The 20,427-nt window shown below is 40.3% G+C and overlaps 2 protein-coding genes across 2 annotated transcripts in view; one reads left to right on the top strand and one right to left on the bottom strand.

Annotated features, from left to right (window-relative positions):
• Nucleotides 1-161: 161 nt before the first annotated feature.
• ccdc22 (CCC complex scaffolding subunit CCDC22) lies at nucleotides 162-14,181 on the bottom strand. Its single transcript, XM_030055860.1, has 16 exons — nucleotides 14,132-14,181; nucleotides 13,680-13,857; nucleotides 11,339-11,471; nucleotides 10,298-10,404; nucleotides 9,637-9,721; nucleotides 9,293-9,462; nucleotides 8,496-8,711; nucleotides 8,213-8,383; nucleotides 5,078-5,197; nucleotides 4,837-4,953; nucleotides 4,642-4,743; nucleotides 3,853-3,960; nucleotides 3,235-3,330; nucleotides 1,752-1,811; nucleotides 1,585-1,659; nucleotides 162-1,456 (listed from the first exon to the last, which is right to left on the bottom strand). Exons 1-16 carry the CDS (start codon nucleotides 14,179-14,181, stop codon nucleotides 1,343-1,345), a joined length of 1,902 nt encoding a protein of 633 aa, XP_029911720.1. The 3' UTR covers nucleotides 162-1,342.
• slc38a5b (solute carrier family 38 member 5b) overlaps nucleotides 13,810-20,427 on the top strand; it is a 22,240-nt gene continuing 15,622 nt past the window's right edge. The window contains exons 1-2 of the mRNA XM_030055861.1: nucleotides 13,810-13,868; nucleotides 18,720-18,855. The gene's annotated coding sequence lies outside the window, so the exon portion shown is untranslated. The remainder of the gene's footprint in view (nucleotides 13,869-18,719; nucleotides 18,856-20,427) is intronic.

The following is a 20,427-nucleotide window of genomic DNA, read 5'->3' as shown; positions in this document are numbered from 1 at the left end:
TGGCAAAAATAAAGTGGAGATAGACTTCTGTTAGAGACAAGATGGTAGTCAGCTGTGAGAACAAGTTGTGTCTTAAAGAAACAACACTTCATCTTGATTTTGTGTCAACCTTCAACTGTGAGAACAAATTCTGTCCTAAAGAAACAACACAACACTTCATCTTGATTTTGTGTCAACCTTTATGCATTTAATAATTTTACAAAGGTCAGGTGATGTACAATGAGCAAGTAAATCCCCAAGATTTGGGGTCATTCATATAACATTAATTTCATTTTCTATTCTACACAAACATCTGATGGTTAAAGTAAAACAAGGCTCCAAGGACAACATAATGCTGAACCATTGACAGACTTGAAGCAGCACTTGATTTCAAGGCAGTATGAACTAAAAGAGACAACAAAATTGTAGCACACTCCTCTGCCCAATTAATCTGTCTGTACCAAACCACTGATTCGGTCATCAGAGTAATTCATACATAAGTGCAAGACTACTGCAGTGCAGTAAAAAAAAAAAAAAAAAAAATCATGTGAATTAAGATTCCCAAAATTCCACAATATTTCTTCTGAGGCGACCTGGAACAAAATGTTCACTCTGGTAAATAGGCCAAAATACTGTAAATGCATCCATGAGCAATTTCAGAGTCTGACATGGTAATACTTTCAAGATAAGACAGTAACTGGGGTCTCAAAATTTATAAGGCATCTTTATTTAAGCTGGTACCATATTAACATTACTTTGCTGATGGGGCTGTATAAATCAAATGGACTGGATTCAATTGTCATTCATTCAATATATTCAGTCCTAATCATAAAAAGGAATGCATCACTAGTGTTTGAAACAGAATGGTGCAAATGATGGCTGTGTTGCAAATTGCAAATCATTGGTTGATCTTTACGATATAGATGAAAGCGTTTCACATATCAATATGATTGACTATACCTTCTCAAATAGAAAAAATTCTGAGAGCATCACTTGCTGTCTAATGTTCTTTCTCAAATGGGCTGGGAGGTATGAAGCCAGTGCAGTGACCCTCACAAAGCATGGCCAGCACAAGAAATCAGTCTGGAATGCAACAATAAATTGTCATCTCAATCCAAAATGGGTTGTGCATTAAAAATGTCAAGTCAATTTCCATAGTACAAAAATCATCTTGCCTTCCTAAAGAAAAGCAGAAGAGTTCTCCAATGGCAAAAGAGGGCGGCGGTAATGAACAGTAATTTGTTCAGTCTGCAAATTGGAGTGTTCTGTTTTGAACCCTTATGGGGCCGCGTGCGGCTCCGGGCTTTTGCTCTGACCTGCAGACACCTCGGCAGGCATGGCGGCAGCAAACTAGAGTGTCTCTTCAGCCCTCTCGGACTTTGGCAGCAAGTGCAGAGTTCTCCTGTCGAATAGCCTTGTAGTCCTCTAGGATCCTCTCCAGGTTGGCCACAGTCTTATTACCATTTTCTGTCTCAATCTGCGGAAGAAGTTCATTTGAAAAGCCAGGCAACACAGTGTGCAGCTGCAGACACTATTCCTTGTAGTTGTGTTTTAAAACGCCAGCAAGGCAGAGTGCTGAAAAGTACTGACAAAGGCAAATCATACCTGCTCCTCTAGATCTCGGATCTCCCTCAAGATGGTGCCCGTGTCTTCAATTGTTTGAATCAACTGACTGCAATTCTATGGAAGAATGAAATTAGTTAAGAATGACAAAAAAATACAAAGACTAACTACATAGAGGAAAGGCATGATGACACTGTGCTTGACCTTACTTCATGCAAGGCAGCCAAGTACTTGTATGATTTGCGGACGGATTCATCTTTTTTGGCATCCTGCAAATTAAGAAACAACATGTTTATTCATTTTCAACAACGGCTTTGAAGTATTTACTGGATCTGATGTAACCTCTTTTTCAGATATTTGTGAGAGCACCTGTGTATGTAATTTATAGGTATTTGGTTGAATTAGAACCATGGGACCTTCAAAAAGATCAAAAGGAAATTCTGGCATCACATCTCACCAGCTGTCAATACTGATCACAGCTTTATTAATTTATACTAAACTGTACAGATGTCATTTAGAAATTATATATAATTATACTAAGAGTTGACCGCAGGAGTCACCAAAGTCATGTCAAAGTAGTAAATATTAGTGTGATTTTCATTAAGACAAATTTACTGTCTCACTAAAAGCTAGTTCATTAGGTAAAATAGTGACTCCAAGTTGTAGATCTCCATGATTATGCTAACGAACGGAGATCTACAACCTAATTTGTTTTCCCCATTAGCTGTAATATGAATTAAGGCAAACTCCTCCCACAGCTTAAGTTAAAATGACACTAAGCTAGCTTCCTAAAAAATCTGCACATCCTCACCTTTACAAGTCACATTTTGTTTCAGCTCATTTCTGCTCTTTTTTAGATTTTTGAATTTTTTCATACCTCCCAGGCAACATTTGTTTCCATTCATGACAGTACCAATAATTAACATGTAGATACTTGAAACTCGTTTGAGACTGTAATTAAGTTCAAGACCTCTCAAGTTTGAGTCCATGTCTGACTACATAGGCTACTGACTACATACTCAATATTTGAGTCTGAGTTGTTATCAAATTGGATTCATATCAGAGACAAGGACTGATCTTCATACTCTGGAACCCACTGGGGTGCTTTTACACCAAGATCTCTCATCTGTGTGTTCTGCCATAATCCCTGACTATGAATGTCTCATCTCTCTGACTAAACTAATGGTGGATGGAAGTCTTTATTTCATGCACCTTCCCAACCCACCAGTGTATTCTATGACGTACAGTCTGCTGAGAGTAAAGCTACTACAACCACACTACATCAGGTCTTTGGTTCATACTGACTATCTTTGGTGGGCTTCTAAGTTGCTGACTTATGTCTATGCCCATTAACAGGTAGAATTTATTTCTATTATGTTGCTACAGATTGATGTTGCTGTTGTGGCAATCATCCTTGCAAACAACTAATTTTGCCTCCTGACAAGTGTCTGAAGGGTGCCATTTTGAACATTGGGCATTAGTAGTCTTCACCTAGCCACTGATGAGGATTAAATTGAGACGAGACTTGAAATATACAAGATCACCAAATGTGAGAGCACATACTAATAACCCACAGACAAGTCTTTCAGTGTTTTAATTTTTAAATTTAGTTGGTGGAAAAGACTTTCATGACTATATGAAGATTAGAAAATGCATATTAAAATTTTCCATTTGTATTTCTTTATCTATTACCTTGAAGACCAGTTCATCAGTCACAGCAAAGGTCCGGTCCAGTTTTCCTGTCAGGCTGTTGATCTCTTTCTGTAGCTCCTTAGTGTCTGACAAAATCTGAAATCAATGCCAGCCACAGCAGTTACACACACCAGACTGCAACAATATTTCAAAACCACTACTTTATATTTGACTTATTTTTAAGCAGGAACAGGATGCTTTTTTTCCCATGTAAATCTGAACTGGTGGCTTTAACTGAGCATCCTCCTTACTGATAATGATATGCAATTCAAGGTCTACAGCAGTGAATCCTGCCTGAGTGTCTTCATACACTCACAGACACTCAGGTATTCTTCTCTGTTCATAGCTAATAAAATGTACCTGATGCAGGCGCCGCATTGTCGCTCACTAGTTGTCTGCTGTTCTAGTCACAGCAGTCATTAGTCAAGGCTTGCTGAAGTATTTATTGCAGTTTCTTTCACAAATACTGGCACCCTGAGGAAGATGCTGTCTCTGTTGAACGTGCCATGGATTTAAAACTTGAGAGATGTATTTGAGTACCCTGAGTAGAACTATACAAATAGGATAATTCCCCTGCTGTTCAATGGAAGACTTCTTGTACTTTGAATGTTGACATACCTTGGTGATATCCTCCTTCTGTTTCTTGATGTTGCCAACAATCTCTAGAATCCTCAGAGTGTACGCCGAGCGAGACACATCTTGGGGGAGATTTTCTAACTCTGTTATCTAATTGGTGAGAGACACAAGACAGGGAGTCAGGCGTGCCTTACGGAAGAAGTCCTGACACAGTTAACTGTGCAGACAAAATAAAGCATACTACTGGTGCAATTGTGTTTTTTTTCTATCCCTATTAATGTCAATGAAGATTCTGAATCCAGCCATGTATATGCCACAGGTTCCCGCTGTTTTCAAAAGCATTAAAAACAGCTTACAGAATTGCTGACACATGCAATCCACCGTTTTAAATGGGATTAATCTAGTGCTTTTTCCTCAACTTTACCACGCAGCTACTTGAGATAGGAGTGTTACTGCCATGATAACAATGGTACAAAGTCATGTTAATAAAAATTCATTTCAAATGAGATAACTATTGTCACATTTGCAGCTGTATGGATTTTTGAAAACTGGTGTGTATGACCTCTGGGAAGGAAGGCAAACATGCAGTGGAGCAGAGAGACGGCAGATTCTGATTGTGGCAAATAAATTCTTGGCTTCAGATTCACCAAGGGTATTAACAGTGAAACCAAAACATAAAATTACATTTGTATAATGTTTTTCACCCCAACCACAAATAACAGAATTAAAACAAAACCTGTTACTATGCTTGCAGAGATTCTATAAAGCCCTCCAGTCTAGTGATTAAAGTTATTTTCTAGCTTTCAAATGAATCTGGTTCCAAGCTAATACCAGTTGTTTGTACAGTCCTTCCTTCTTCTTGGCCTCTTCTGCAGCCTCGCGGATTTTGACATGCAGATCCTTGATTTCAGACAGTTTTCTGGATGATTCCCTCTGGGGGAAATGAATGGACATAGAGGCAATCAAATTGTGTATTTACACTCATAAATAAACAAAGATGCATGCATCTTGGCAGGTGCGGCTTACATCCTGGTTGCTACAGAGCTCTTTGAGTCTGCGGTGCTCATCAATGAGTGGAGCGCGGTGTTTCTCCCACTGAGAGGCTAGGTTCACCACTCGCTTGGCACTGCCCTCTACCAGAGCCTAGTGGATGGAAAACACATATGCAAACAAACAGATTCCTTTAAATGTAGATGCCCTATTAATATGGATAATGGATCTCTGGGAAGGAAAAGTGTGAAACATTCAGGGATGTCAGTCCTCCTACCTGAAGTTTTACCAAGTTGCTCTCACCATCTGGCAGCAAGTCGATGGTTTTCTTCTTCACCCGCATTCTTTCTTCCATTTCACTGTTTCCCAACTCCCTCTTCTTCAACTCATCCCACACCTACAGCAAATATCAGATCGAATCAAATATGAATGACAATGATGAGACATGAATTCACTATGCTGTTATGTTTTGCTATTGGATATTAAATAACTGGGATCTTCAGTATGAAAATTCCCATAGTTAATAATACTGCAGGCAATCTTGTGAAAAATAAGTGATGTCTGAAACTGAATGTAAAATTGGTTTGTGAGTGCAGAGACTGAGTGGAGAAGTCTGCGGTTCCTCTGCTGGTCCCACCACCAACTGCTTTCCAAATGACTCAATAAAGAAACTGAAGCGGTAGGTGGACTGCCCACTCTCCAAAGACTCCTCACCACTGCAGCTGCTGGTAACATATCTACTGCAGGCCTGCATGATTCTCTGTCTTACTTCTTTACCCTAATCTGACAGTGGAACTCTTTCTTACTATTTCCTTTATGTGTGGTCAGATATGTTCGGCTTATTAATGTCTGGTCAAAAAAATTACCATGTAATTATTCCAAACAGCATAAGTGTTGCAAAGCCAAGCAATTGCACTGAGGATCCAAAAGTCCTATATTTAACTGATATCATTTAGATTTTTACACTGCAACAACAGTCACAACAATAAAGTAAATGCTCTCTTCAAATATTGTCATAAATACTGTTGCTATGTTTGTAAACCAGTCGCCAAAAGAGATTTTTCCCAGATGCATTTTGATACCTCCAAGAGGGACTTCAATCCACAAGCTGTATTTATAACCGGTGCGGTTTTATGAGTCAAGTTATTTTATTATATAGCTCTTCATTACAAGGAGGTCTCAGAGGGCTTTAAAGGGAATGAGCCAACCTAAATTTAACTAATCAATAATGAATCACAAAACAAAATGATGCAACAAACTACCAAACATGAGGAAACAAAAAAAAGGACACCAAGTAGCATGTTGGAGAGATATGAAAGAGTTCAAGGGAATCCCTTAATATGATGGCAGAGTGTGCAACACATGCAAGGACAACACAGCAAAATGTGCTGAAACATGGACAAGAACATGAGATTTAAAAAAACAAAAAACAAAACAAACAAAACAGATGAGGAAGAGACAGAAAAACATGGGGCTACACGTGGGACTGCAGCCAGGGGCGATGTACACAAAAGCTGGTGCAGCACCCACCTCCATCACTGCATACAGACTCCACGTTGAAGATGGGAATTCAGCCAACACAAATGAGAGATAATGAGGTAAATATTGGACTTTTGCACCAACAGTGCAATCGTTTGTTTTCGGAACACATGGCTTATGCAGCATGAGCTGTTTGGAGTCATTTTATGGTCATTTTTTGCTTCTTTTTTTTTTAAGTCCTAATAACCAGTTCCAAGCCACTTAAAGTCTTTTGGAAAAAAGCTGGAGCTGCGAGAACATGGCTAAATTGTCTACACCTTTAAGGTCTGGCTGCGTCAAATCCAAGATATATGCATTAATTTAGTTTTTTCTCTGTACTTTTATGGACCAGGGATTTTCTTTACTGAAATGAGATGTGCAAATAGCCAGCAATAACGTGTCAGTGAGTTAAAGGAACGTGACAGGAAGCAGGAAAAAATACAAAGAATAGGACGGGTGACCCCACCCACCCTGACAATGTCCTGTTTGACAAGCTGCACCATCAGGGCTGCAAGACTCACCACCACCAGTTTCTAGTCAACAGCAGTCACCTGTCTCTGCCTCTCTTAACCCTTCGTATCTGCGTATCGACACTGACGGGAGTCATTCATGCCAACCTTGTACTTTTGCTCACCTGCGACTGCCAGCTCTGCTGACCACTACACCCATGCTGCAACACTGGAACAATTCTCTTGATATGAATGTGTATTTGTAGTGCTAATATTGAGTCTACTGTCAGAGTACGTCTTGTCTGCACTATATGTGAGGTCAGGTTACGTTTTGTCCCGTGTGGAGTGAGCCAATCCTGTATTTATATAACGATCTTGTAATGTGTCAGCATGAACTGAACTTGGCAAACAGACTATTCTGTTTCCAGCTGTATGGTTCAGCTCATGCACATTTACCTGCACCCCCCCGCCCCCCCCATGCCTTCCCAAGTGTTCAAATAAAACAATATGACAGTAACGTCCTAAGAGTCCTAATTCACTACAAACTATTTGCAAATGTACCTGCTAACCAGCTGATGTAAGGAGTAATGGATTTACATTAGAGGTAGGTGGTGCTGTAGTCCAGAAAAAAAATTAGAGCTTCAATATAATAGCTAAACAAATATGGAACTGATATGATCAGCTTATAACAGTGTTTCCCTTACCATAGGAATTCTGTATGTACGTCAAGTATGTGGGCCGCCCCCCACTTTTAAATACCCGCCCACTGATCCATCCCACCTGTACTGTTGCTGCTGTGTGAAACTTGAGATCACAGAGGATATTCTAGGCTTGCTGGTCATGTGTTCTGGTCATGTGAGGAAAAACTGAGTGTGTGTGCAATTTTGATCGTGGACTGGAACATCTGTGTACTTTTTCCTCCACAAAATCGCCACTGTCGACAAGCTTTGAGGCAAGAAACAGTAAATGACTGCATCTGAAAATATAAAACTGTTGCGCTAACTAAAACTAAGTTATAACTAATCTTACCGTGTTTCGACTTACTTGATGTGAAAATAAAAAGGAACATGGGAGCAAGTGATGTACTTCAAAAACTGACAAACCTAATACCTATTATCAAACCTATTACCCCTTGATACTGTCACTCATTAGATAATGGTTGTGGTTTGCCACTTAAAACAATGAGGGATAACAATGCATGTCACTGTAGTGTGTTTTCTAAGCATGACAAACTGCCTGACACTATGTGAAATGTCGAGATATGGTAAGGCTCAGCTGCCTACTAATGCTCTCAGGTTCAAACAAGTGCTGGAGTGTCTTAGACTCTAAGACAGTAAGTCACAGATCACAGAAGACTTAGAGGATCTGTGTGTCTGACGGTGAAAATCACTAATCCTCATTTTCATTAAAAGACCATTAAGCTGAGCAATGGTTGGATTTGTCACCTGTGCAGTGGTGACGTTCATCTGCTTCATGTCTGTAGTTAGCTGGTCGACATCGAGGCAAAGCTGCTGGAGCTGCTGCTGCAGAGTTGCCAGCTCCTCCTGCTGGCGCACCTGGACATCTCCCTCTGACTGGCGCCCGCTGGGCATGGGGCTGGCTGCTGCTGCCGTCTCCTGCAGCACCCACAATAACACAATACTTGAGCAATATGTTCAAAGTTGTTTTTGATCATTGCTGTATGTTTCTAAATTCTGCACCTCATGTGTACAATCAGATGGTGGTTACCTGAGTGAAGGTGAATTTCTGGGTGTGGGTGAAGTGGGTGCCCTTGGTCAGGAGGTGGTCAGTGGGGGCGGTGCCTCTGAAGGACTGTAGAAGCTCTGATAAATCAGAGTTGGAGCGATTGGCACCGATGGCACTTTCAGGGCAGAGCAGGGCAGCAGAGCGTAGCTGCTCCTCAATACGCTTCTGCAGGCGGGTGAGTTTCCTGGATCGATAATCCTATTTGACAGTGCAACAGGTTAAAGATGCAGTGATTTCCAAAACATGCACTAATTTGTACCACAACCTCAGCCCACAAAGATATTTCCCATACTAAACATTGGTTACATATTAACAGTAATAGTGTTTCTTGTGTTTCGTCTTCTTCTGCTGCCAACCGGGTGTAACCAACATCACACATAAGAACTTTGGCAGACATAAGAACAGCAATGCAAGAAGCCAACGAACACAGGTTGTTTCTGTTTGCCAAACTTTAAATTAACAAATATGAATGAGTGCATGGGCGAAGTGTTTTTCATCATTTTCAGGTTACTGTAGAATATGCACTGCTTCACAGTTCTCTAGCGTCAACCCAAAGTCAACGTGTAACAGTCTGGAATTTGTGAAAAATGTTATGTTTTAAGACATGTAACATTTCACCACAGCTTGCAACAGGTTGATGGACTATTTGTTAGGTTGTTTTTTAATGCAAGAAACTTTCCATCTGGCTCCTAATCCTCTACCTTATGCTTTTCTGTGATAAATCAGCAACACAAATTGGCTAAAACACAAAGGTAAATGTGTTGAGTGTGTTTGTGTACCTGTGGTGTGAGGCGAGAAAGGAGTCCCTGGCTGTTCCACTCGTTCTCCCACTCCTGAGTGGCGCTCAATTCAGCCATGTGCTGTTCTAGTATGGACGCCGCCACTGAGGCATGATGGGAAGCCTGGGCAGTCACTGGAGGAAGGATGTCCCTCTGGTAGTCACTCATCTCTGAAATTAGGGCAGAAAACATACATCAGTGACCTGATGAGTTCATGCAACTGTACAGAGATGGAAAGAACCAGGGTTCAGCTGCTTATTGATGTTGTAAGAAAGGAAGGGTTTCTTTTGGACATTTCATAGTCATTAAAGTGTTAAACAAAATGCGTGCAGTGAGAGGCATACCTTTAAAGTGCTTCTTCTCTGGACATTTAACGTTGTGTGCTAAACTTAAGGACTGAGTGTGGAAGGCATGTAACGGCCCTGGGCTCTAGAGGAGAAAAAGAACTCTTACAATTAGATATGAGATCCATTTCTATGAAAATCCTTAAGTGACTTGAGCAAAAAAAGTGACGCTAAGTTTCTCATGTACACAAGAAAGTTTATCCTGTGCACAAGAAACCATTTCCTGTAGTTTTGCTTACAAACTTCTAATGATCTCCTGTTTTTTCCCCGTCATTCTGCGCAGAGATGATAATACATAAGTGGAAGGAACTGCATTTTTCACTTTGTGCTTCAATATAAATGCACTTCTGCTTTGCCTGCCAGTTGTCACCATTACATTATCTCTGAATGTCATTTGTAAGCAAAACTTGCTGGAATGGTTTCTTGTGCACCAGATAGTTTCTACATAGAGGAATATCAAGGACAATTTCCTTCAGATCTTTATTGTAGTGTAAATCTCTCTGGAAATTCTTTGGCTGTAGGGGCAGGTGGCAATGGCATCTCACTCTTACATATCATATTAATCAACTTGACACCATGCCTGAGGCCACAATCAAGTCATATATCCATTTCATTCTCGTGCCTTTGTTAAACAACTGAGGTCTGAGCTGTAAGAGTTCACCTGTGTCTCACAGAGCAGAGGCAGTCTGCAGTTAGGAGGGAGCCAGGGCAGGGCGAGCTGGGCTTTGATGGCAGCAGAGATGGCTCTCTGAAGGACCACCGATTTACCTAGAGAAACATGTTTAGAGTGATTTAGATGACTCATGAAGGACATGACAGCGTGCCAAAACTATTTGTCATGCTTCATCACACGACAGCGAAAGAGAAAGAGCTGCACAAGAACTTGAGTGGACAGCAGCATTTCCTCTTTTTGTGACAAATTTGCACTTGTGGGTAATTAGTATGCTGTTTCCTCATCTGTCTTCATTGCACTTTGAGTGAGGGTTATAGCACTAACATACTGCATTATAGATAAGACTGCCCCGGAAAAGAAGGAAATTTGCATACACATGTCTTCTCTTGTGGTGCAAGAGGGACAGTTCCCTAAAACGGTTACTTAGTTGCTAAAAAAATGCATATTCACATAACCCCAGCATGTTTTTATTTGAATTCCTCTACCTTTGAAGAGATATATTTAGCTCTAAACACAGGCCCTGTCTTGTGTATTTCTTACAATTTCACTTTTGCTCTAGCAGTGCTTGCAATGTTTTTTGCATCACTGCTAAATGAGTTTTTGCTAAAAACTGGCAATACCGTATATCATGGGCTATCGATTGACATTATACTACGGTTTGGAAACAAGACCCAGCTCTGTTAAGGAACTAATTCAAATAATTCAGAAACCAATCAGATCAAAAGACATTTTCCCAGTGATTTAGTGATTCCCATTTTCCTCCTTTTTAAAATCAAATTCAATGGTACCAAGACCATAAAGTTTGGTGGTTCTTCTTTTATTTTCCTTTGTCTCTATAAACCAAAGTTAAATGGTATTGCATGAACAGTTAGTTTAATTAATTTCAATCAAGTCAAGTACAGACAGTATTTTTGGCTGCTATGGAGATGCAATAAGTCTTTTTTCTTAAGGAATATAGCTATAAAAACCTCTCTATTCCAATTGCTGTACCTACAAAGAAGCAATTTGAAAATGCACGTTGTGCTGTACCTGCTGGCTGGTCTGAGGCCTCAGCGCTCTCTCTGGGCAGCTTCTCCACCAGAAACATCAGCAGGGAGCGGATCTCTGGCTCGTTGCTGTACAGAAAGGTCTGGTAGCCTATCTCTCCTTTGTAGCCGAGGTCCTGGAAAACAACATTTTGACATGGTGCTAAGCTTGCTGGGGTAGTAGAGAAAGAGTCACTTCACTCATATCGCGTGGCATCTATATGAAGTACTGACTTTACCTTGTGCTGCCTTGAATCCCTAACAAAGAAAGTTTTACTTGCAAGCCTTCATGACAAACATATATTCCAAAAAAAAATCTTAGCCACCTCTTATCCAATGGAGAAACTTGGGCCCTGTTCTTTTACAACACCAAAACAAATCAAAAGTTCAGTTCAAAAAGCTCAGACTCGTCATATATATAATCCAAGCCTCCAGTATCCAGTCACACAACATTTTAGGAAAAATATGTGTGTAAGTAATGAGTATGCAAATGCATCAGTGGATATCACTTTTTTCATCAGGGATTTAAAGAAGTACACAGTAAACACAGTAGATACAAATATCATGCACTACATGTGAAGTAGCATTTCAGCACACCCACAAGTGGTCAGTATGACCAAGAGTTAATGCATACTGTCCTGTGTTTTTCCTACAGTAAGTCTTATCAAGCAGCTGATGGTGAAGGAGTGGACAGCACGATTCATTCACCTCTCTGTCATCCCATCACAAGTTTACCTCTAACCTTTCAGGGAGCTGCAACTATTTATATTTATCAAGAAGAGTTTCTTCCATATTAAAATCCAGCAAACGATAACAAAACAGATGCAACAGCCTTTCTACCTCCCTCTTGTATGAGACAAAGATGTTTACTTATATCAGCCAGAAGACAGAGCGGACATGCGAATTCATGATACCAAAACATGGCCTGACTGAGTCCCCAAAAACACACATAAATTCAAATGTGGCAACTCCTTCCCATCAGTTACAAAAGGGAGACAATCAGATAACCTGAATTCTATTATCAAGCTTTTCACTGTGTTTGGTGAGATAAATGTGTTCACTTTAACTAGGTCAGACTTGTCCTGCAGTAGGCTGTCACTCTGAATTCTTGTGACATAATCAAAGACTTGTCAAGCATCACTGTTCAATTTGTTACTACTAATCTAAACAACAACCAGTGTGCAACATAAACAGTTGTCCAATTGTCCATGGCATGTGGAAACATTTTTCTGACAGGTCACATGTCGCACATGTTTGTCACAGTTGCCTGAACAACAGAAGTTTAAAAAAAAAAAAAAGAAAAGAAAAAAAAGCACAACTGCATCAGTTAAAGAAACAAGTCACACTGTGTATGTATGGATGCATTTGTCACTTCTTGAAAAGTTTGGAGTTGTTATAAAAGTCAAGGCTGTTGTCTTCTGTTTTAAATTTAGTGAAACTGGTTGGTTTAATAGCATGCCATCTACATTCAACTGCAGCTCTTTGTCAGTCATCTTAAATCATTCACAAGTGAGAAGCACTGACTACAACTCTGCTGTTTCGTCTTCCTCCCTCGCACTGTCTTCATTTCCCCTACCTGCTCGTGGTGTCTGCACATTGTTAACACTGCCACAGACAACCCTTCCTCATTTGTACCGTACTGCATGTCAGTGTCCCCTGTTCCCTCCAACCATTTCACTGCAAAGCTTCAACATCGAGTGGGGAAAAATTCACCAAAGTGTTCTGATTCCTTTTTTAAAAAACAAATTTTAAATCAATTTTTCATGCTCCAAAGTTAGGCAACATTTTGGAGACAGAAAAACTGATATTTCCAAGGGGTCCCTTGACCTCTGACCTCAAGATATACGAGAGTGAAATGGGTTCTATGGGCACCCGTGGATTTCTCCTTTGCAGATGTGCCTAGTCTGGCATAAATTGCATAAATTGGGTTTGACTGGAAAGCTGAAACTCTTGTGGATTCAATTAGCCTAATTTTATTAATGTGTTGTGATGTTAGCCCCCTTAGTAGCCGTTTCATTGTAGTGAGACCATTTTCTGAAACTTTGCATCACTGTATAAAATGATCTATTATGACCTCTAGGATAATCAGTGCCTCACAAAAGTTTACATCCACAAACTACAGGATACTTCAAAACAAAGAAATCACACTATATTGTAATACTGAATCGCAATTCTTGCAGAACGGCAATACTTATAGAATTTGCACCCAAGTATCACAATAATATTGAATCAGGAGATGATATTGTCTCAGCTCTAGGATCTAGTCTCTGTTGTGGGTTTACACTCTTCATACTGATATTATGATGCCATTTGACAGCTGATTGGGAGTGATAAAGGGCTCTTACCTGGCAGGCCTGTGCCAGGCTCATGCCCACTCTGAAGCGGGCAGACATGCCGGGAGGAAGGGAGGCCGGCAGCCCGCCCCCCAGGCCGGGATCGATGACTCGTACACATCTGACCACCGCCTCCACGATCAGCTCACTGGTGAACTGTTTGACACTCTGGACATCGTCACTCACCTCTCTGGACAGGAGGTAAAACAGAAACTTCTGATCAGTCCATGGAAAAGTTTAGTTGCATAAACCAAACTCACTCACGTTGAACTTTTCCCCTCAACACAGCTCAGTCATGTCAGTGGTCATATGATGGACTTGCTGTTTAGTTGCACTATGACGGCTTTAATGCCACACAGGAGCATCTGAGTCAAACTTAGCCACCTAGCTTTTCTTACCTACTAATTACTTCTACCTTAACGCGGAATACTGCAAACTAGTAAAAAGCTGCTAGGAATACTTACGTTCCAACCTGTCTGAGAGCGTGAATCAAAATCTTATCAACTTCTTCCATGACTGTGGTCTCTCTGAAGACACACACACACACACAGGCTTCTGACGGGGCACCTGATGCTAACAAGCTCGCAAAAAACCGAATTAGCTAATTTCTACAGCGGGCTTTCCCATTGATTGAAGGCATGCTAGCTGGCTAACTAGCTTCCTCGTCCTGTTAGCTTGGACCTGCTAGTTCACTATAGCAACGGCAGCGCTCCTCATTGCCTCGACAAACCCACTGCTCCTCTGTGCTTTGAAAAACGTCTCTGGTACAAATAACCTCTCGTCGTATTGTCCCAGCCAGCTGTATGCACTCGAGAGCCAAGCTAGCCAATGTTAGCTGCTGCTACAGTCGTAATAATTTGACATTTCTGCATCTTGCTCAGCATGGAAATGAAGTCATACGGGAGGAGTGCCGCGGTGCTTACGGGAGCTGGAGTTCCGCCTCGACCAGCGGTCACTAAGGAACGGAAGCACAACCGACGATAAAGAACTACATTTCCCAGCATGCACCACGCGAGGCAGTCTTATGACCGGGAAGACGGTCTTGAGATCATATTTGAGATATGCGTCCAGTGGTAGTCCTACTGTGTTTTTACCACAAAAAGTCCTTCTAACTAATAAGGTAAAAGAAGTCTGCTTCAAGATGAACCATATTCTGTCTGGTGCAACATTTCTCAGAAAAGTTAAAGAGTGACACTGCAGCTTTCTGCGAAGTGCCTCTTGAAACTTCTTCCCCAGTCGTTGTGGTCTTGGGCTGTGGAAAGATGTTAATAATTTTTTAGTTAACAACATTTTCTCAAATTTTACTCTTCTCTATAGAAACATTATCTTTGGTTGCGGTATTAATAGTAACAAAGACAATTGTGCTTTAAAAATATATATATTTTAATTTTACCCCTTGCCAAATTCCACATTCACAAACGCAAATTTACAAACAAAAAGACCCCGATTCTTTGTATTCATGAGGGAACTGGAATAATACATGTGAGTGATTTCTACCTCACAAAACCAAAAAAAAAAAAAAAAAAAAAAAAAAAAAAAAAAAATATATATATATATATATATATATATATATATATATATATAACAATGCAATATTTCTAAACTTTTGTCATACACGTATTTTTATTACTTATCTTTTTTTCTTTTTTGTTAGATTTCTTTTGATTTTGCTTTATTTCTCTCGTTTGCCCTACTTAATGTTTTAATTTCTTAATGCTTCATTTATTTGTAAGCAGTGTTTTTGTCTTTGTTCATGACTTGAAATAAAGACCAGACCAAATATATAATTATAATCCTGTTGTTTTGGGTCTATACAGCAAGACTCTCTCTAAATTAAATTTTATCCAGCCTATCTTTTGTCCACTCTTATACCAGTTACTAGATTGTATGGCATAACCCCCTAATGCTGTCTCAGACCAAAAAGACAGTTATATGTACATTATGGTTGTATTAATCTATTTTGTATTTTTAATGTCATTTAAGCTTTATGTAACACAAGGAAAACAGAAAGGGCTGGAGCAAAATAAGACAAGTGAAAGAAAGGCACAAACAATAAAGTTACAATCAGAACTGAAAACAAATTTCTCATTGGCTATGGGTTGCCTTTACAATATTTTGTCTTCAGAACATGGGAAAACACCTTGGAAAATGCAGAAAGCTTCATTCTCCAGTATCAGAGTTATTGTGCAGAAAACATAACATTTTGTTCTGCAGTATAAAGATGGAAACTATAAAACCAGTATTTATGGACAAAATATCTTTAATGTGTAGTGAACATGATCAGATCTCATTTTGAGCTTTGGAGATACACTTTGACTGTTGTGCATGTATGTAACAAACAAGACAAAAACGAAACCAGAGAAAATGTAAGGAGAAAGCAAATAAAGCAAATCTATAAATGAGAAAGTAAAGAAACACGCAAAAGGAGGAAAAACAGACAGACAAAATTGGGAAGGATCGATCACAAGCAGATGCCTTGGAGAAAAGGTGAGATTTTAAGAACTTTTGGTGGAATTAGAAAAATTAAAGGTAAAGGTGTAAGTCAGGGCTGTCACAACAAAAATGTAACTACAACCAGCTAAACTCCCTTGGAGGCAGGAACATGGACTCAAGTATCTGAGAGCTGGTGAGGGGATTTCAGAACGGGGGCAACGTGCTGCCTGGCTGCAGCATTTTGCCTGACCTGTAGGTGGGAGAGAGGAGTTTTACTATCAAAGCAAACTGAGTTGCAGCAGCCAAGACAGGGGGATATTTTCTGAGCCGGTACAAGCAGGATTCATCGACTGACTTGATCTGTTTGTTGAACTTGTGAGCTGAATCAAAAATAACATCAAGGACAGATGACCTAAATTTTTACTGCTCATGTGGGTGAAACTCAGTGGACTATATGTGTAATTATATAATAAATACCTATGATGTGTGAACAGACAAAAATAAGACAGAAGTAAAGAAAGAAAGAAAAAGTAATGTAATACTGCCAATGCCATTAAAAGGTTATAATGTAATAAAATGTAACATTATTTCTTTTAGGAAAGAAAGAAATGGGGCTTCAATCCATTTGCATATTTTTCTTGACACTCTCCAGCTGACTTTCTACATTACCTACCTTTCTATTTCACTGTTCTTGAGCGCTCCTCCTCCTCTGTGAGAATGTGTGCTAACTCTAATGTGGGACATGACCCACTATCACAGAGGCCACAGATGAAATTATTTTAATGCAGAAACTCAGGAGTCCTCTGAGATGCTGACCTAAATTACGATGCTCAGGTAAGAGAGTTGTGCGGCCAGTTCCAAAACAGAGCTATTTTTTCCCAGCAATCTGAAGAAAGCCTTTCACACTCGTCTCCCTCAAGCCCAGACAGCTGCAGCTCTGTTTATTCTGTTGCATAAATCCAGGGTCTGTCTAACACCTCCAGCGTGTACAGAGTGCAGCAGGTAGTGTGGGAATTCAGAATCACTTCACTGGTTAAACGATGAGTTCAGAGTTGAGTTTAAGATTTTTTTTTTTACTGTTTTAAGGTTGAGACTGATCATCACAGGACATGAGACTTAAGGAAACTGGTCCATGGAATTGGGGCATTCATTCCCTGAAACTGAGGACCAGGCAACAGGTTTATTTTTGTCTTAAATTGCTTGTTAAAACCTCTATCTATGTATTTTATAATGATGTTTGTACCATTGTTCCACTACGTTTCCTGCTTGTTTTATATATTTTCACGACATTGCTACAGCTCTGTCTTTGTCCTTGCTGTTGTCCTCTTCTTTTCTTGTGCAACCGTTTCCACGTCTTTTGTTTGTCTTGATTGTGAAGACTGCAATATTAATTTCAGAGAAGCAACATGCAAATAAAGTTACATAGGTCGATGTGTTGTCTGGTGTCTTGCACCCCTGCTCACACGAACCCAAGGACCCCTACTAAACAGCCTCTCTGTTCAACTGTAGTTTAAAAGCAGCCATACTGAATCATAGGCCCTAAACAGGCCTACATGACACTGAAATATCCTCACTGCCTCCTGCCATACATGTACAATGTGAAATGCAGCTTGTTGTAAAACTTTTGAGCAAATCAAAAATGTAAAAGGAATGATAATTTCTCTATTGTGAATATTTATTTTGGTGTACGTACACTGAGGATTTAATGTCATATGCTAACAGCCAAAAAATATTGAAACAATGCAGTATAACTGCTGTTAAAGAAATGCATTACTGTCTGCAGAAGTAATTTGGTGCAAAAGGAGTTTAAAGTTACTTCTGGAATGACTGAATGATTTCTCCAGTCGACTTTAAGCCCCTTATATCAAACTTCTCAGAGCTTGTTTCTTGCTTTAGTCTTTTCGGTTACTTTTTCCGCTTTAATTCACAAGGAACTACGACATGTTATGTATACATACATAATATACAGCGCACATACACACACAATGATGTGATTCATGGGACAAAGCCTGCTGACATAAATGTCCCTGTATACAAACCATACACCAAAATAGCCATGGGAATGCTCTCGTCCCGCACCATCTGTTGTTTCAGCAGCTTGGCTCGGCCGCAGCACTTTCACTGCTCCAACCAGCTCAGGGTGCGGGTTTTTTTTTTTTTTTTTTTTTTTTTTTTTTTATATTTACCTAGCTGTGGTACTTTTCCAGTAGGTTTCTAATGGGGGGCTACTGTAGAAGTCAAACCACAGGGGCCAGGTTCTTATGCAACCCTGGGTTAATCACCTTGCCATATTTATTTCCACTGTTACTGTGACTCGCAGACACGGCCTGAGAAGACTGTCTGAACATGGAAACAATTCAATAGGCTCTGTGTGTTTAAGTGGGCCATATGGCACCAGTGAATTCCCAACAGCGCAATCCATCAGCAGAAAGTTGAGAAAGTCATAGTAACCTCTGTTATACTTTTTTTTTTTTTCCGAGAGAGAGAGTGCTAAGAGGAGTGACTTTTCACGTGACATCATGAGAAACTTGAGACCATCACTTTGAGCAGCCCTCCCTCTTTACTGCCTTCACCCACATGTGCTCCCCTCCCTGTCCCTCTCCCTTTTTGCTTGATTAGACGCTCTCTCTCCTCTCTGCTTGGCTCCAAACACAAGCCAGCTCCAACACCAGTCTGGGCCAGCAACACCTTTCATTAAGGACTTGCCTCACAGCTCCCCTCCGCTGTAGAAAGTCAACTGTGCCTGCTTTGGAAGGTAGGTGAATCCTTTCCTTGGCTGAGTTGTGGTTCCCATCCTGCCACGTGGGTTTCCTACTGGAGGAGGTCTTGGGAGGAAGAGTAGAATACCAGGAAAGAGCACCAGAGCTTTGTTGGAGGCACCATCTGAGCTGCCTGCCCAAGCCTGCTCAAAAAAAAAAAAAAAAAAAAAAAAAAAAAAATCCAACTGGGCTCTGAGTTTTTAGTGACCAGAGTCATTATTAGTGCAGAGGCAGGTTTCAGCTTTTGGAGGTACATTTCAGTTCCCTACAAATTGTGAGGGTCATTTCTGAAAACTCTGGAAGACCTTTTATTTTTCCAATCAGGGGGGTTTCTGTCATTTACAGCAAATTGAAACACTAGCATGAGGATGATCACTTTTTGATGTCATGGTGAAAATTAACTGATTTAAATTGTTCATGTGTGTGAGCTGCAATTTTCTCGGATCCTTCAGTTCCAGCATAATTATAAGTCAATGTGCAGCCTATGGAAAAAAAACACAGAAATAATGTAAAGTAAAATATTTATGTGCGTTATGCTTGTGTTGAGGTAAACCTGATCCTAGATCCTCAGCATGCTGTAGATCCAAAGCTGAGGTGTTACAATCCTAAAAAATGTCTCACTCAAACACATGAAAAATGCAACAGAATTACATAAGCTGTAACTCTATACATCCCATGTATGGAAAAAAGGCCATGGGCTGTTACTGGGAAAAGGGCCCTCAGATCACTTTTTTCTTCTGGTACAGTGTGTGTGTGTGTGTGCGTGTGTGTGTGTGTGTGTGTGTTCCTTCTCTCAGCAGCACAATCAAGCAGACTTTGTTTGTGAATGAAACTTGCCTCAGCTGAAGATTTGGCTTATATCTGCATTCATAAATTTGCAGAAACTCACTCAGCCTCCTCAGCGGCTCGTTCAGCGTGTATTCGGCGCGGTCCCTTCACTCTCTGAGCTCGTGCCAGTGTCTGTTTTGAGAGCAGATTAGACAGCCAGCACTGGAATCTGAGTTGTCAAGTTGGACTACTCACTGTTTTGAGCTATTGTGGGCTGGAAAGTTAAAATAAACTTATCCTGTGATTCAAACAATGTGTTTTACACCCGGGCATCCTGCTCTGGCAGCGGATTTCCTAAGTGGACATATTAAGTTACAGCCGGTGCCTGGAAAAGCACTCAGCGTGTCCAACACAGCATAAGAATTTTTTTTTTTTTTTAAGTGAAAGGATATTCATGAGCCCTGTTTTGTGATTATGTCATAGCTGATGCTTGGACATTTGATTGCCAAAGCCACACTGAAAGCTTCCCAACAGCAAAGATCCTATCATAAATAGACGCTTTTGGTGAGGTTTGTGTCAGCTCTTCAAGCTGATTGGTGAATGTGATGGGTGGGTGTAACTGCCTCAGGTCAGTCCAAACAGTGTCAGGTAAGTTTCCAGTCCCTGAAGATTGATTGACTTTCAAATTCGTCTGAAAATAAACTCTCCTGCAACTGTCTACATTTTTTTTTTTTTTTTGACCTTTTGCTATCTGGTAAGTAAAGCAGGATATTGTCTTAGGTGGCAAAACCCATGCACCT

Source organism: Myripristis murdjan, chromosome 7 (assembly GCF_902150065.1).
Source record: "Myripristis murdjan chromosome 7, fMyrMur1.1, whole genome shotgun sequence".
Lineage (NCBI taxonomy): Eukaryota > Metazoa > Chordata > Actinopteri > Holocentriformes > Holocentridae > Myripristis > Myripristis murdjan.
This window is presented reverse-complemented; position numbering and strand designations above follow the sequence as displayed.